The sequence below is a fragment of the Malaclemys terrapin genome, chromosome 8 (genome assembly GCF_027887155.1).
Source record: "Malaclemys terrapin pileata isolate rMalTer1 chromosome 8, rMalTer1.hap1, whole genome shotgun sequence".
Taxonomy (NCBI): Eukaryota; Metazoa; Chordata; order Testudines; family Emydidae; genus Malaclemys; species Malaclemys terrapin.
In genome coordinates this window covers 49765703-49781728 of record NC_071512.1, presented here as the reverse complement: position 1 = coordinate 49781728, position 16026 = coordinate 49765703, and the positions used below count along the sequence as shown (strand labels likewise).

Sequence of the window (16026 nt, the reverse complement as noted above, 5' to 3'; positions counted from 1 at the left end):
GTCCAGGATCAGAAGGCATTTAATTATTTTTTGCTTCTAAATATTATTGCACAGGTTAAGTCACTCTACAAAAGCCATCCTTACTATTAAAGTACAGCAGTTTATAAAATAGTACAGTGTGTGTTGGCCTTTGAATGTTATAAAGAGAAAAGGTCATTAAGATGCTAGTGTGTAAATGAAAGATTTGGCACCTGTAAAATCTCAGTAGTTTCTTATCTGGAGTGATTAATACCATACTTTCAAGTGTAAATGAAAAACACCTGTTTTATTAAAAATCAAATATGGTTAATTGTCTTCAGGCTGAAAGGTAAGAAGTGGCACAAGCTGGTACATTTAATGCTAGCACCAGTAGCTTTCACCCACCCATTTGTGCATCCACCTGCCTGGGTCACTGCTCTGAAAATAATAGGGTTTAACAACTGCTGTCAGACAGCTCCAAACATAGGTGTCCCACTGCTGAGGACAGGATAAAACAAGCCTTGGTAGAAACAGGCATCCATAACAGTGACTACACTTGGATGAAAGTGGCATCAAATCTTATTGACAAGGCACTAGCCTTTGTCCACCACCATAGCCTTGCCTTCCCACACCATAGCAGTTGGAGCAGCAGCCTTTAGGGGATTTTTATACCTTTTTTCAGAAGCTCCTAAATCACTTAGTCACAAATTGTACACTTTCACATCACAGCTGTTCTCTATGTTCAATGGATTTGGAGACACACCTGCTACCCCTGAGAGAGCAGCAGGTCTGAACAGACTCTAAAACTGATCAAAACAGAGACAGCCTTCTGTATTTTATACTTGAAGATATGCTAAGGAGCACAGAAATTTGAGACATGGGTTTTTGAAGTCAGTGTCTGATCTATAGTCCTAAGTAAAATGGAATGGGGAGGTCTCTGCACACTGGCTAGCGCATACACAAGTCTGTATGAGTAAAGTTTCTCTTCAGTACATACAAAGTCATGGAAGCAAAAGGCACAAGCAAGGTCTATCTTCATCCAACACTCCCGTATTATTTCTTGAAATACCACACTTCATTGTGCCTATTGAAGAGCTTGAAGGGACTGTCATAGCCAGCAGTATAATAGAAGTCTTCATGGAATGACTGACCCACATTCTTTAGGATTCTGGCCAGTGCCTGGGCTTCCTCAGCATACTTCTCTGGAGAGGCAAACCCACCAAAGGACCTGGGGGAGGACAATGGAGAGGGGCTCTGGTTTGTAACACTGGCTTTGTTGGAGTTTTAACAACACAAACCTTGCAGTTAGAGATGAGCCCAAACCAACCTTCCCAATCCAAATACCCCAAGCTTTAGAGCGGGATGATCCAAATTCTGAAATGGATTTGGCTCCTAGTAGCCCAAACCAGAACTCCAGAGCCACACCGTAGGCAGATCTGAAACCAGACCTGAAGCTGAATTTCATGGAGGGGCTTCATCTTTAAAATAGGCTGAACCAGTAGCCTGGGTCCAGACACTCCCAAACTATGAGGTGTTTGAGATCTGGCTTCATGTTCTGTTGTTAAGCCCCATGTGTAACTACTGTCAGGGATTCATCCAGCATGTGATGGTGTGATCAGGCACATCTGTGTATATATATAATTGCCCCAGCTGACGCTTTGCAGAGAGTTGCCTGGACACACAATGCTAGCTGTTTATTGGACCAACTTCTGTTGGTGAAAGAGACAAGCTTTTGAGCATCACAAATGAAGGGAGTTAGGAACGTGGTGCTCTCTCGTGGGTTTCTCTTTCCCAGACATGGTATTGAACAGCAAAGGGTGAAACTGCAGACATCAGCCCCCTCTTCATGCTTTAATCCATCTCCTCTCCCAAAGACGAGACAGGAGGGTGCTACCTGACAAAGATGGCCTCTCCCTTCCGCTCCTCAATGAAGACATCTGGGTCTGTGGGCTGTGGTGGGGAGTCTTGATGCTCGAATGGCACAAAGAATGAGACCTTGAAGTCTGTGGAACCAGATTTCACCAGGCACGTCACCGGCACAGTCATCTCAATCTTCATCTCTGGAAGAATGAGAATAAGAAAGGTCCTGTCTCATACCAGCCACAAGCAGAGGTGGAGGGTGAATGCTACGGTGGGACCTGCAGCCACCGGGGGCAATGTCAAAGAGGGGCTTCAATACTCGGGGCAAATGCAGCAGTGTTCCTGCAGCACCACCTCCCCAGTGCAGCAGGGACTATTCCTGCCACAAGCCCTTTCACCAGGTTTGACTCAAGGATTCATACTGCTGCTCAGCCCCATGGTATATGAGTACCCATCATGATGCTCTCACCCATCTGTGCTTCTCCTTACTGCCTGTGAATGCTTCCCTGGTAAGCATCTCCATTTCCTCCATGCAGCCCCTGCCTGATCCTCCCCACCTCCCATCCCACACACCCCTGGAGGGACAGAGACTCCCTGTCTCTTCCTTCTCTTCTCCCCCATTCTGAAGTTCCCATTCCTCCCCCTCCAGGCATAGGGCAGCTCACCCTGGATGAGGGGTAACAGCCCCAAAGGACACCCCTTTACAGACAAGAAAAATATTGATGCATTAACTCATCCAGACCAGGAAAGCATCTCTGACATTTCTAGTGTACTTCCCATCCCGCAGAGCTTCCCAAACCTTTGCTGTTCCCAGCTCAGTCTCCTTTGTGCCTGCCCACAATTAGAGAGCTGGATCCAGGGGTTTCCCAATGACTGTTCCAAATCTGGGTGACTTCATACCTTTCTCATTCTTCCCCTGAATGTAGTAGAAGAGCTTCCAGAAGCCCTGGCGCAATGCCTCCTTTTGCGTCTCTCCTTGAATTACTGTGCTAGCCCATTTGGCCGTCTCGTAGTGACGCAGCTCGTAATCTTGCACCTGAAACCGATATAAGGTTACAAGGCTTCGTGAATGTGTGGCTTTTATTTTCAGGTCAGTGAAATGTCCCTATCAGCCCCCACCTTCCTGCCAAATCACCTCCCTGGGAGTGTGCCCCTCGCAGGCCCATCTCAGCAGCCACACACTCCCACATCCTTTTCCCCAACAAGTCTCATGCCACTAACAAGGTACCCCCCAGTTGCCAAACCATCACAGCCCTCCCACCCCCTATTGTATTTGCTCCAGCCCAATCCCCCCTCCCCACCCAAGCACTCTCTTGCCTATGTGAGCTGCATTTACACTGGAGGATTTGCCAGGACATCTGCACCCATTAACCCTTTCTAGTATACGCAAGACCAAAGACATTTGGCCACTGTCCTTTAGTTCAGGGCAGCTTCCTTCTTGCATGGCTTCTTCGCTGACAGAACTAATTGGTTTATATCTGCAAGGATCTACCCATCATGAACAATACCCCTCAGCTTCTGATATAGAGATCTCCCCAGCAACTAGCATTTACCGCGATCTCTGCTGAGCTCCACCTGGGTGACTGCAGCTCCAGCGACAAAAATGTCTGTTTGAAGGACTTGATCATCTCTCTTGAGCTGAAAGGCAGAAAACAGTTCATTGGCACTGAGTATCCCACAGGGATCAAGATTTCTTGCCTAAACTCAGGCTTCTAGAGTTGGTTTTCTCAGGCCTGCACAAAATCTCTAGCCTTTTAGTAATGCCACTAGAATGAGCACTTCCACCAAGAGTGAAGAAGGGACAGAGAGATCATAGAATCATAGAAGATTAGAGTTGGAAGAGACCTCAGGAGGTCATCTAGTCCAATCCCCTGCTCAAAGCAGGACCAACACCAACTAAATCATCCCAGCCAGGGCTTTGTCAAGCCGGGCCTTAAAAACCTTTAAGGATGGAGATTCCACCACCTCCTTAGGTAACCCATTCCAGTGCTTCACCACCCTCCTAGTGAAGTAGTTTTTCCTAATATCCAGTCTAGACCTCCCCCACTGCAACTTGAGACCATTGCTCCTTGTTCTGTCATCTGCCACCACTGAGAACAGCCGAGCTCCATCCTCTTTGGAACCCCCCTTTAGGTAGTTGAAGGTTGCTATCAAATCCCCCCTCACTCTTCTTTTCTGCAGACTAAATAAGTTCAGTTCCCTCAGCCTCTCCTCATTAGTCATGTGCCCCAGCCCCCTGATCATTTTCGTTGCCCTCCGTTGGACTCTCTCCAATTTGTCCATATCCTTTCTGTAGTGGGGAGGCCCAAAACTGGATGCAATACTCCAGATGTGGCCTCACCAGTGCCGAATAGAGTCGAATAATCACTCCCCTCAATCTGCTGGCAATGCTTCTACTAGTGAAGCCCAATATGCCATTAGCCTTCTTGGCAACAAGGGCACACTGTTGGCTCATATCCAGCTTCTTGTCCACAGTAATCCCAAAGTCCTTTTCTGCAGAACTGCCGCTTAGCCAGTCAGTCCCCAGCCTGTAGCAGTGAATGGGATTCTGCACTTGTCCTTGTTGAACCTCATCAGATTTCTTGTAGCCCAATCCTCCAATTTGTCTAGGTCACTCTGGACCCTATCCCTACCCTCCAGCATATCTACCTCTCCCCCCAGTTTAGTGTCATCTCTGAATTTGCTGAGAGTGCAATCCATCCCATCATCCAGATCATTAATGAAGATGTTGAACAAAACTAGCCATGGGACCGACCCCTGGGGCACTCCACTTGATACCGGTTGCCAACTAGACATTGAGCAGTTGATCACTACCTGTTGAGCCCAACAATCTAGCCTGCTTTCTATCCACCTTATAGTCCATTCATCCAATCCATACTATTTTAACTTGCTGGCAAGAATACTGTGGAAGACCATATCAAAAGCTTTGCTAAAGTCAAGGAATATCATGTCCACTGCTTTCCCCATATCCACAAAGCCAGTTTTCTCCTCATAGAAGGCAATCAGCTTGGTCAGGCATGACTTGCCCTTGGTGAATCCATTTTGACTGTTCCTGATCACCTTCCTCTCCTCCAGGTGCTTCAAAATGGATTCCTTGAGGACCTGCTCTATGATTTTTCCAAGGACTGAGGTGAGGCTGACCGGTCTGTAGTTCCCTGGATTCTCCTTCTTCCCTTTTTTAAAGATGGGCACTATATTTGCCTTTTTCCAATTGTCTGGGACCTCCCCCAGTCACCATGAGTTTTCAAAAATAATGGCCAATGGCTCTGCAATCACATCAGCCAACTCCTTCAGCACCCTCAGATGCATTGCATCCGGCCCCATGGACTTGTGCATGTCCAGCTTTTCTAAATAGTCCTTAATCTGTTCTTTGACCACTGAGGACTGCTCATCTCCTCCCCATACTGTGCTGCAGCAGTCTGGGAGCTGACCTCGTCTGTGAAGACCAAGGCAAAAAAAACCCAAAAAACACAACAGAGTACTTCAGCTTTTTCCACATCATCTGTCACTAGGTTGCCTCCCCCTTTCAGTAAGAGTCCCACACTTTCCCTGATCACCTTCTTGCTTCTAACATACCAGTAGAAACCCTTCTGGTTACCCTTCACATCCCTTGCTAGCTGCAACTCCAATTGTGCTTTGGCCTTCCTGATTACACCCGAGCATGCTCGAACAATATTTTTATACTGCTCCCTAGTCATCTGTCCAAGTTTCCACTTCTTGTAAGCTTCTTGTGTTTAAGCTCACCAAAGATTTCTGTTAAGCCAAGCTGATTGCCTACCATATTTGCTATTCTTTCTACACATCAGGATGGTTTGTTCCCGAGTCCTCAATAAGGTTTCTTTAAAATACAACCAGCTCTCCTGGACTCCTTTCCCCCTCATATTAGCCTCCCAGTTCCCTGAGGGAGTCAAAGTCTGCTTTTCTGAAGTCCAGCATCCGTATTCTACTGCTCTCCTTTCTTCCTTTTGTCAGGAACCTAAACTTGACCAGCTCATGATCACTGCTGCCCAGGTTGCTACCCACTTCTACTTCCCCAACGAATTCTTGCCTGTTTGTGAGCAGCAGGTCAAGAGGAGCACAGACCTTAGTTGGTTCCTCCAGCACTTGCACCAGGAAGTTGTCCCCAACACACTCCAAAAACTTCCTGAATTGTCTGTGCACTGCTGTCTTGGTCTCCCAGATGACATCAGGGTGATTGAAGTCCCCCACGAAAACCAGGGCATGTGATCTGGAAACTTCTGTTAGTTGTCCAAAGACAGCCTCATCTACCTCATCCTCCTGATCTGGTGGTCTATAGCAGACACCTACCATGACATCACCCTTGTTGCTCTCGCCTCTGAACTTAACCCAAAGACTCTCAAACAGGTTTTTCTCCAGTTTCATACTGGAGCTCTGAGCAATCATACTGCTCTCTTACATACAGTAACTCCTCACTTAACGTTGTAGTTATGTTCCTGAAAAATGCAACTGTAAGTGAAACGATGTTAAACGAATCCAATTTTCCCATGTAAATGCAGGGGGTTAGGTTCCAAGGAAATTTTTGGGGGGCAGACAAAAGGTATTATATACTGTACAGTACTGTACTGTGGTGGGGAGGTGCCCCTGGCTTACCCATGGGGCTCAGGGCTGGGGGTGCAGGGTCTGGGAGGGAGTTAGGGTGCAGCAGGGCGCTCAGGGTGAGCTGTGGGGTCTGGGAGGGAGTTAGGGTGCGGGAGGGCGTTCAGGGTGAGGGTGCGGGAGGAGGCTCAGGGCTGGGGCAGGCAGGAGGTGCAGAGCACTTACCTGGGACTGCTCGTGTTTGGTGCAGGGGTGTGCGGGTGGCTCTGCGCAGCGCAGCACTACCCCCATGGCCGCGATTCTGGAGCTGCCCCCCCTCCCCCGCAGGCAGGGCCACCTGGAACGCAGGGACTTTATTGGCTGCAGGACCCTGGGCTAAGGGGGCCCTGGGACCCTGGCCTGCAGCTCTAAAGCCCCTTTTGGAATGTGGCCCTGTGAGCACGGGTCGGAGGACACAGGAGGAGCAGGAGCAGCCAACGGCAGAAGAGAAACGGCACTTTCCCCTTCCCCTTCTCTCCCTGCAGTCCCTAAAGCCCGTGCGTTCCGGGTGGCCCTGCCTGCCGGCCCCGCCTGCTGGGGGCAGGGGGGGCAGCTTCCCCGCTCGCTCGCTTGCTCCCTCCCAGAAAGTCCTAAGCACTGCCAAACAACTGTTTGGCGGTGGGGGAAGCACGGGGAGGGAGGAAGGGAGGGGGAGGAGGCGAAGAGAAACTTGTGCAATGCTCCCTTGTAAAGTCAGCCCAACGAGGTTATAAGGGAGCATTGCACAACTTTAAACAAGTATGTTCCCTAATGGAGAAGCAATGTAACTTTGAAACAACGATAAGCGGGAGGACGGTAAGTGAGGAGTTACTGCACAGTACAACTCCACCTTTTTTCCCCTCGCCTGATGGGTGCTGTCCATTTAGGCCACAAAAAGGATGACTTTCCCTGAAATCTGGGAATGTCCCAGGTTTTTACAGCTAGCCTGTTGGGTTACCCCACTGTGTTTTGTCTGTGTCTTTGAAATCCTTTCAGCCCAGAAGGAACTATTGGGCAGCTGAACCTGCAACTCTGACATCAGGCGGGGTAGCTGCATTGGTGCCTTAGGGACTACCCCGTGCATATTGCTTTCCTCATTGGTGAAACTAAGGTGGCTGCCCTCAGAAAAGCCACATATTGAGTAAGATCCACTTGGAGCCAGAAATTCTGGCAAGTGGCAAATCTCCAAGTAATTCAGTTACTCATCATCATCATGGCAAATCCCCAGGGGATGTAGCCCCCTTGCAAATTGAGCACCACTTGAATTGATCTCTGGCAAGGTGCTTAAGGCGATGTAGCTGTATAGTTAGTGTATGTGCATCACTGGCAATCTTATTGTGCCAACAAAGTTTTGGGCGCCCATGTGATCACCTGCTGTGTCGCATCGTTCCTCAGTAAACATGCTTTGGAATGAATTGATCTACCATTCTAATAATACCTCTCTACCAAGAAAGATCCAAAACCAAACCCATGGTGGTGGAGGCAGTTGCTGCATTCAGCTTAGAATATCCTAATTTCTGATCTTGTCCTGCCACTTGATACGAAGCAGTTGATGGAACCATCAAAAATCAAACACACCATTCTGGAGTTCTTCAGCCTTCCTCAGTGCCCATGTTTCACTTCTGTACAGCAGAGTTGGCGTAAGCGTGGTTCTATAGAATGGCACCTTCAGAGCAAGCGTGATGTCAAGACATCGCCAGGGAGACTGCTGAAGAGCGTGAAACATGGCAGCAGATGTCACAGCTTTAAAACATTCCCGACACTGTTGATAATGTTACCCAAATATTTGACAGTCGCCACCTGCTTGATGTCTGGTCCGGGATAGGTTAATGCAGGGGTCCCCAACGTGGTGCCCGCGGGTGCCATGGTGCCCGCCGGGGTGTCTAAGTGCGCCCGCCTACTGGACGGCGGACAAGCATCCATGGAAATGCTGCTGAGAAGCAGCAGCATCCAGAGGCGTCGCTGATGAAATGCTGCCGATTTTCAGCGGCATTTCAGTGGCGACACCTCTGGATGACGCTGCTTCTCAGCGGTGACGCCTATTGATGTTGCCGCTTGTCGGCGGCATTTCGGCGGATGCTCGTCCGCTGCCACAGTCCTCCGTGGCTTGTCATCTGGCCCCCACCAGACAAAAAAGATTGGGGACCACTGGGTTAATGGTTGTACTCTGGAGCTGGAGGCTGCTCGATGGTAATGGCCAGGAATTTAGTTTTATCTGGATTATTAACCACACCAATGCACCAGATCGGCCATCAGCTGCTGCGGCCCACCAAACTTAGCCAGCAAGGCAAGGCCATCAGTGTACCATATCAGTTCAGCTACTGCTTGCTGGCAAATGCAGACTCAGCTCTCTCCACATTCCTGCCAACTATCAAAACCTGCCCATGTGTGAGCCACACCCATTGAGGGGTGGGGTGCTACACAAGCATGCCTCCATGACCCTCCCCTCCCCCCATAATTCTCTTTTCCTATTCGCCCCACCCAAACCAGCCCTTCTTTGGGCAAGTGTTCCAGCTGTCCATTCACTTTGAAAGCCCAAAGGGGAGAGCTCCCACGTTCCATCATCATACTGGTTCATTAAAAGTAAGGCATTTTCCTCCCACCTGATCTAGAATATTAAAAAGATGATGCCTGTCAAGAGGAAACCTCTGCCTTTTCAACCTCTCATTGCAGGCAAGGTCTGGAGACAAAACATTAGACCATCTGGGAGTGAGGTTTATGTTCTAGATCACAAGAAATCAAGAGGTGTGAAGTCCACACTATAGTGTTGCAAATTCTTGTGTTTTTCTTAAACCTCCGGCTCCTGGAATCATGTGAGAATCTCAACAATATTTTAAAGGGAATTTCTAGCCCTCATGAAGGCAGAGAAAAAGCTTGAAAACATGAACTCTGGAAGTCTCAAAAAAACAGAAAAAATCAGAGTTGAAGGCCAGAAGGGACCATCAGATCATGTAGTCTGACCTCCTGTACATCACAGGCCACCACCATCACTCAGCACCCACACACCAAACCCAACTGAAATGAGACCAAAAGTATTACAGCCCACAAGAGACCAGAATATTATGTGCGACAGGCGGAGAACAGGAGGGACCCAGATGCACCAGTGCCCAAGGCCCTGGCAATGGCAGAGAAATGATTAAGTGAGCTACACCCAGATTAATCCTGGCAAGTGACCCACACCCACACACTGTAGTGTAAGACAAAACTCTCCACCCTCCCTGCCTGGATCACTGCCAATCTAACCGGAGGGAAAAATTTTTCCCCACCCCACATATGCCTAGACCCTGAGCATGTGAGCAAGAACTAGCCAGCCAAGCACCAGAGAGAGAATTTTCAGTGCGACCTCAGAGCCCTGGCCTCCCCATCCAGTGTCCCATCTCCAGCCAGGGCAATCTCTGATGCTTCAGAGGAAGGAGACCAAAACAAAAACCCAGAATACTTTGGGGTGGAGGTAGTGGAACCCCATCCTGACCCCTGCTCGTGGCTATCTGAAGCCCTGAAACATGAGCTTTTGGGAACAAAGAAAAACAACTCTTTTTAAAAAAAGATCTCATGATTTTTAAGGGGCTTGCTCATAATTTGAATGCTTTGCATTGGCAATACCACACTACACCATAGTCTACAAGAGCTCTGCCCTCTGATAGAGTAAATTCCCCAGAAAGGAACACATTGGTGGAAACTAAGACAAATAACGTGCCAATTAGGCAATCAGCTTGATTCTCAGAGACTCAAACCAATACAGTAGAACCTCAGAGTCACGAACACCAGAGTTACAAACTAACTGGTCAACCACACAACTCATTTGGAACCAGAAGCGTATTCAATCAGGCAGCAGCACAGATCAAAATAAAAAAATAAAATAAAATAAAATAAAAAAAGCAAAATATGGTACATTACTGTGTTAAACATAAGCTACTAAACAAACTAAAGGGAAAATTTAAAAAAAAAGAAGATTTTTACAAGGTAAGGAAACTTTCTGTGCTTGTTTCATTTAAATTAAGAAGGTTAAAGCTTTGTTCAGAATTACAAACAACCTCCATTCCTGAGGTGTTCGTAACTCTGAGGCAGGGCCGGCTCTAGGTTTTTTGCTGCCCCAAGCAAAAAAAATGTTGGCTGCCCCCCGTCCCAGCCCTGGGCTCCTCATCTGACCCCCCCTGTTCCCCCAGCCCTGGGCTCTTCCCCCCCACCCACACCCTCTGCCACCCCAGCTTTAGGCTCCCTCATTCCCCCCCACCATTGCCCCCCACACACACCTCCTGCCGCCCCAGCCCTGGGCTCTCTCCCCCCCGACCTGCACCCTCCTTCCGCCGCAGCCCTGGGTCACTGGTAACTCGCTCCCACGGCAGGTCATTCAGCAGGAATTTTGGATGTGCACAGAACACAGACAGGATTGGTTCCCATATGGTTACAGAACTGCAGTAAAGTGGAACAATTTTCAGCTTGTGTGACTGGAGGATATCTGGATGCATATTATAAGACTGTCCTACATAAATGAAGAAAAGTTGAGGTGCCGTTATTATTCTTTTGTTCCTCTCTTTCTTTCTATGGGGAATTTGCCAATGCAATATCACTGTCTTCCTTTTAAACAATCAAACAAACAAACAAACAAGGCAATGACTGTTGAAAATACAAATTCCAGTCCTAATAACCACTGGGAAGCATTTCTTGCTCAATTTTATCCTACTTTTTCTACAGCAAGTTACAGTGGATCAGTATATTTGATTTGGGAGAAATGAAGTAACAGCTGCCCAAATTGAGCTTGAGCACTCCTGAATTTTGAGGTGTTCAAATCTGGAAGGCAGGTGCTGGGGGGGGGGGGGGGGGGCGGGGGGGAGGGCTGTGGCTCTGCGGGGGAGCACGGCAGCATATATGCAGCAGTGTGTCTGGCGCTGCGTGGAGCCAGACACGCTGGTCTGAGTGGCACGGTAAGGGGGCAGGAGGGTTGGATGGGGCGGAGGTTTGGGGGGGGGCAGTCAGGGGACAGGCAGCGGTTGGATAGGCATGGGAGTCCTGGGAGTTTGTCAGGGGACAGGTAGGGGGGGGGTCTCAGGAGGGGGCAGTTGGGGACAAGGAGAAGGGAGGCTTAGATAGGGGGTGGGATCCTGGGGGGCAGTTAGGGGCAGGGGTCCCGGGAGGGGGTGATCAGGGGACAGGGAGCAGGAGGGGTTGGATGGATTGGGGTTTCTGTGGGGGGCAGTCGGCGGGAGTAGATGGGGGCTACCCTCCCTCCCCGCCTGTGGAGTGTCCTATTTTTTGAATGTTAAAATGTGATCTCCCTACCACAGTGCAGCTCTCCATTCACTGCAGGCTGCAGAGTGAGGTCTCAGCTTCCTCACTCCCTCCCCCTTTCCTGTTGGTAGCGGCCAAGGGAATGCTGGGAAATGTAGTTCTTTCCCTGCTCCAGGGCTGGCTCTATAGGCAGCGAGCTAACCAAGGAACTACAGCTCCCAGGGCCCCCTGTGGGTTCTCAGCTCTCATGCTGGATCCCTGCGGCCCCTGCAAATGGGCTGCCCCAAGCACATGCTTGCTTTGCTGGTGCCTAGAGCCGCCCCTGCTCTGAGGTTCTACTGTACATTGTGCTGCTGACTGATAGTCGTATATTTCAGATGAGACAAAGTACTGAGGACCTGGATCATTCCTAGTCAGTAAAGAACCCATAAGTAGTTATTTATTAGAAATCTTTTATATCATGCCTTATAGTATTTTACATAGTAGATTATAATCTTTTACATGGCACTTTGCAAATATAAATAAGACCAGTCTATTGTCTCAAAGATCATGGGCACTTTTGCAAGAATTGGAACTATAACCCCTTTGACCTAGTCAATTTCTCTCTTGATTAATTTTTCATCCCTAAATTTCCCCTCTAGCTTTAAACAGAGATGGCATTTATTTATACTTCTTGTCCTAAAATGTTCTGTAGCATTGCTGTGTGCTGATAATCAGCTGCTATGTCCCACCTCAGAGGTGGCTGCACTGAGCCCACATAATTTGTATATTAGTTTGTAAAGCCCTCTGGGATCCTTCAGGGTGAAAGATGCTGTAGAAAAGTAAATTATTCATATTGATTTCACATATTACCCTTCAAATAAGCAGTGTACAGAGCACTCAAACATTTAAAAGCTTCTACTAAATGAAGAGCAGCTGCTTTAAGCAGTCACAACAGAGCAGGCATCAGAAAGCCACACCACAAGACACTGATGCCAGTAAATCTCAAGATGCATCTGTAAACTCCTGTGACTTAGTTGCAGGGAACACCAGGCACAATATCTACACCCTGGCAGCAAACAGATGCAGTGGGATCATCTCAGTTCTGCAGGCAGGCTGCTTATCAAAGGGGCCATTCAAGAAGATCCAACTGTAATACACATACACACTCCTATGGCACAATAAATGATACACAGGTTACCAAGGCATAAGAAAAGAGTGACAGATTCCAAAGATATGTGTCAAAAGCAGATATCAGCTCAGGGTCAGACTTGACAGTGTATTTGGGGGTTTAACCCTTGTCTATTCCTGATTTGCTGGCAGTGACGCTGTATCTCTGCCATCTCTCCCCTTTCTCTAGGTTTCAGCACTGCTTTTCTCACTGCTCTTTGATGAAAAGCACTTAGTCATTTCTGATTACTTAAGGAAATTCTCTTGCATGCTGTCACTTCTCTTGGACACTGGAGTAGAAAGTGTCTCTCTCCCTAGCACTGACTTCACCATCCCTCCCGCTCCCAAAACTCATCACATGGTCTAACATTCTGGCCAATGCTGTTAATTCCTGAATATAAGTGGAACCTTTGTGTGCTATTTACAGTAAACATTGCTTATGAAATGCAAAGAACAGAGCATGACTAAGCATAATGATATTCTTTTGTCCTGTAGCCCAGTGTATGTTCCCACATGCAACAATAGCCCCAGCATTTACAGACAGTTCTCCAAATGGGAACAATAGTACCAGCATTTATAGTTAGTTGCAACTTTACAATTAGATCTACAGTAAACTTTAGCTGGGTTTCCCTCTGTTACTGATTTATATGACTTACACTTTGCCCATTAGACCAGAGATTAAAAACTTTTTTCTTCTCTTGAGGATTCCACTTCTTCTCCAGCTTTAAGGCAAGTCTACCCCATCTACATACTCCATCCCGCTGCTGCTATATCACATGGGCTGGCTGTTCTCTCTCAGCACTCACTGTGGGGTCAGGGAGAGAAGAAAAACACTGGAGACTGTCTCGGAGGGTTTCTTACAGCAACAGTGGGGAGGGAGAGCAGCCTGGCCATGCCATTCAACAGGCACCTGCTGTTAGAAAGTGGATGAAAAATTGGACAAGACACTTACATTTTGAAGTCTACGTCCTATTGTCCTTCTCCCCCTCTAGCTGTTACGTTCCCGTTCCTTTCTCCAATGCTATGTACACTCTCCCAATGCTGTGTTTCAGCGTTTATTCTGTGTTGTATCAGCAAACTCCACCCCACTCCTACTGGTGGGAACCACTGTTATGAAAAACATAACATTCTCGTCATGCTCTCCCCTATTGCTCTCATTGGTTGTCTCCAACACCCACTCCAAATAACCCCACCTCTTGCTCACATACTTCAGCATGCCTGGTATGGGGTCTGACTCATTAGTTTCAAGGCCATAGGTCAAATCCAGCTCTTGTGTAACTTCCATTGACTTGGCTGTGCCCACTTATGTGAATTTGGCTCTATGTTCTCTAAAGACAAAGACAGAATTATATACAAATAACTTTTCCTTGTAACGGATTTGACTAAAGCACGATAGTAAGATAGACTCCTGTGTATACTGCAGTACATTTCCAAACACTTCTTGTCCATCTTTCATGGATGTGGCAGCTGAATTTAGAGACACAAAGTGGGAGAAGAAAGATCTTTTATTGGATCAACTTCTGTTGGTGACAGAGACGAGCTTTTGAGCTTACACAGAGTTCTTCTTCAGGTCTGGGAAATGTAATGTCACAGCTAAAGAGGAGGTGGAAGAATTATTTAGCATAAGTAGTTAACATATTTCAAGGGACGTTCAAGGTGAAGTGGCCCATTAACACCTCTCCAATCACAGGGGGGGAAATTGGGGGTGTGGAGGGACAGTTTAAGAGGGTTATAGATTGTTGTAATGAACCATAATTCCAATGTTTCAGTCTATGATTTTCAGTATCTAGCAAGTTATGAATTGCAGTTGAAATTTGTAAGTAATTCCCCCCCCCCCCCCCCCCCCATGATGTCGGTCTATTTCTAAACTAGACTTTGAAACTAATCGACTGCCTTAGCCCTCAGCTGGCTTGTGTAAGGGGTTACCATAAAGCTGTTATGAGATCCTGTTGAAGCTGTTCTACACATACATCTAAACTAGAGCCTTATGTAACAAAATCTGTCTCAAGATACACCCAGAACCAAATACTCCAGGGATGATTCATATCCCAGGTTTGATCTGAATTTTGCAAATAACTCCTATCTTTGTAGTGGTCTAAGCAAAACCCCTAGAGCTGAACATGCCTGAGCTTTGTGGTGTTGAAATCCAAATCTGGATCTGATTTTTGCAGCTTGGACCCATCTCTACTGTTTTCCAGCCACCTTTGGAAGCTCTGGCAAAAGCGTCTGTTGCCTGCTGAGAATTCTACTGTGAAATTCAGGGACAAATTCCCACATTGGAAGGAGTGAAACATCAGATTGAGATGGCACAGTTCTCCCTACTATGACAACCCTGGGGTAGCGTTTCTTTTTTATAAACTCCTGATTATGAAGGTTTATTAATAAGCCTATTAAAACGTGCTAAGGTTAGAAACTTGGGGCCAAATTCTCTCTAGGTATAATGCCATTATTTCAATGACATTACATCAGCAGAGAATTTGGACCTCGGTGTGTGATGCGGATAGGAACTTAGGTGGAGAGCAGGAAAAGGAAAAACAATTAGGGATAAACGTAGCTTTGGAAAAAAAAAAAGCTGATGGCCAACAGCCAGGTTCCTAAAGGGCAAACATTCGGAGCCTAAACTCCCACCCAACCACACATTCCTCATCACAAGTGTTCTCTCTGGCTGGCAGCATCAGTAGAGAAGCTAATGACTGACTGGGCCTGGAGAATGAACTCCCTTCTTAGCTTTAGGGACGGTCCTCCAGATCTAGTCTGAAGCACATTGGCAGGGCATTTGGGGAATTGGGGAATGCTCTAGCTGCTGCACACACTTTGCCTGTTCAGTGGTTAAATGGAGCACTTGGAAATAGAGAACAGAGGGCTGGCGGCCTTTCGAGGTGGGTAAAAGCAGCATCAGTACTGAAAGCTGTTCCACAAATAATACTAAGCCCTTGTAACTAGCTTCTGGGTTGCGTAAGGATGGTGGAGGCAGGTGCATCATGCACTCTGCACCGCTTGACTCAGCACCTGCCTCTCCGGAGTTACTACTGTGACATCCTCCACTGAAGCCAGCTTGCTGCTTCTTCACCAATGCCGGATCAGGGACCTCTCTTTGCTGAACCAGGAGCCAGAGCAGAGCATTCACTTTGGCCCCATGTTGAGAGGACTAGGAAACGGTGCCAGCACCCTTAGATTTACAGAACTCTTCCCTAGGGAATTATGGGAGTTTGACTTCTCTAAGGCAGAGATGGACAAACTACAGCCCGCGGGCCA

General features: G+C 47.6%; 1 protein-coding gene across 2 annotated transcripts; it reads right to left on the bottom strand.

Annotated features, from left to right (window-relative positions):
- Positions 1 to 3: 3 nt before the first annotated feature.
- LOC128841648 (heme-binding protein 2-like) lies at positions 4 to 13884 on the bottom strand. Of its 2 annotated transcripts, none has more exons than XM_054036892.1 (5): positions 13724 to 13884; positions 3372 to 3456; positions 2719 to 2854; positions 1853 to 2018; positions 4 to 1186 (listed from the first exon to the last, which is right to left on the bottom strand). In XM_054036892.1, the coding sequence occupies exons 2-5, from the start codon at positions 3444 to 3446 to the stop codon at positions 1012 to 1014; spliced, it is 552 nt and encodes a 183-aa protein (XP_053892867.1). In that variant the 5' UTR covers positions 3447 to 3456; positions 13724 to 13884; the 3' UTR covers positions 4 to 1011. The 2 variants fall into 2 exon arrangements, with proteins under 2 accessions (XP_053892867.1, XP_053892866.1); XM_054036891.1 differs by lacking the exon at positions 13724 to 13884 and adding an exon at positions 10647 to 10800.
- Between the last annotated feature and the right edge of the window lie 2142 nt (positions 13885 to 16026).

Bases quoted from the DNA above. Each gene is read 5' to 3' on its own strand.
- LOC128841648 (XM_054036891.1), bottom strand. From the start codon at position 10,744: ATGACCTGCCGTGGGAGCGAGTTACCAGTGACCCAGGGCTGCGGCGGA. The intron at 2,855-3,371 runs GTAAATGCTAGT...TATCGGTTTCAG, and splicing joins GGAGCTCAGCAGAGATCGCG to GTGCAAGATTACGAGCTGCG. The intron at 1,187-1,852 runs GTAGCACCCTCC...GTCCTCCCCCAG, and splicing joins GGAGAGGCCATCTTTGTCAG to GTCCTTTGGTGGGTTTGCCT.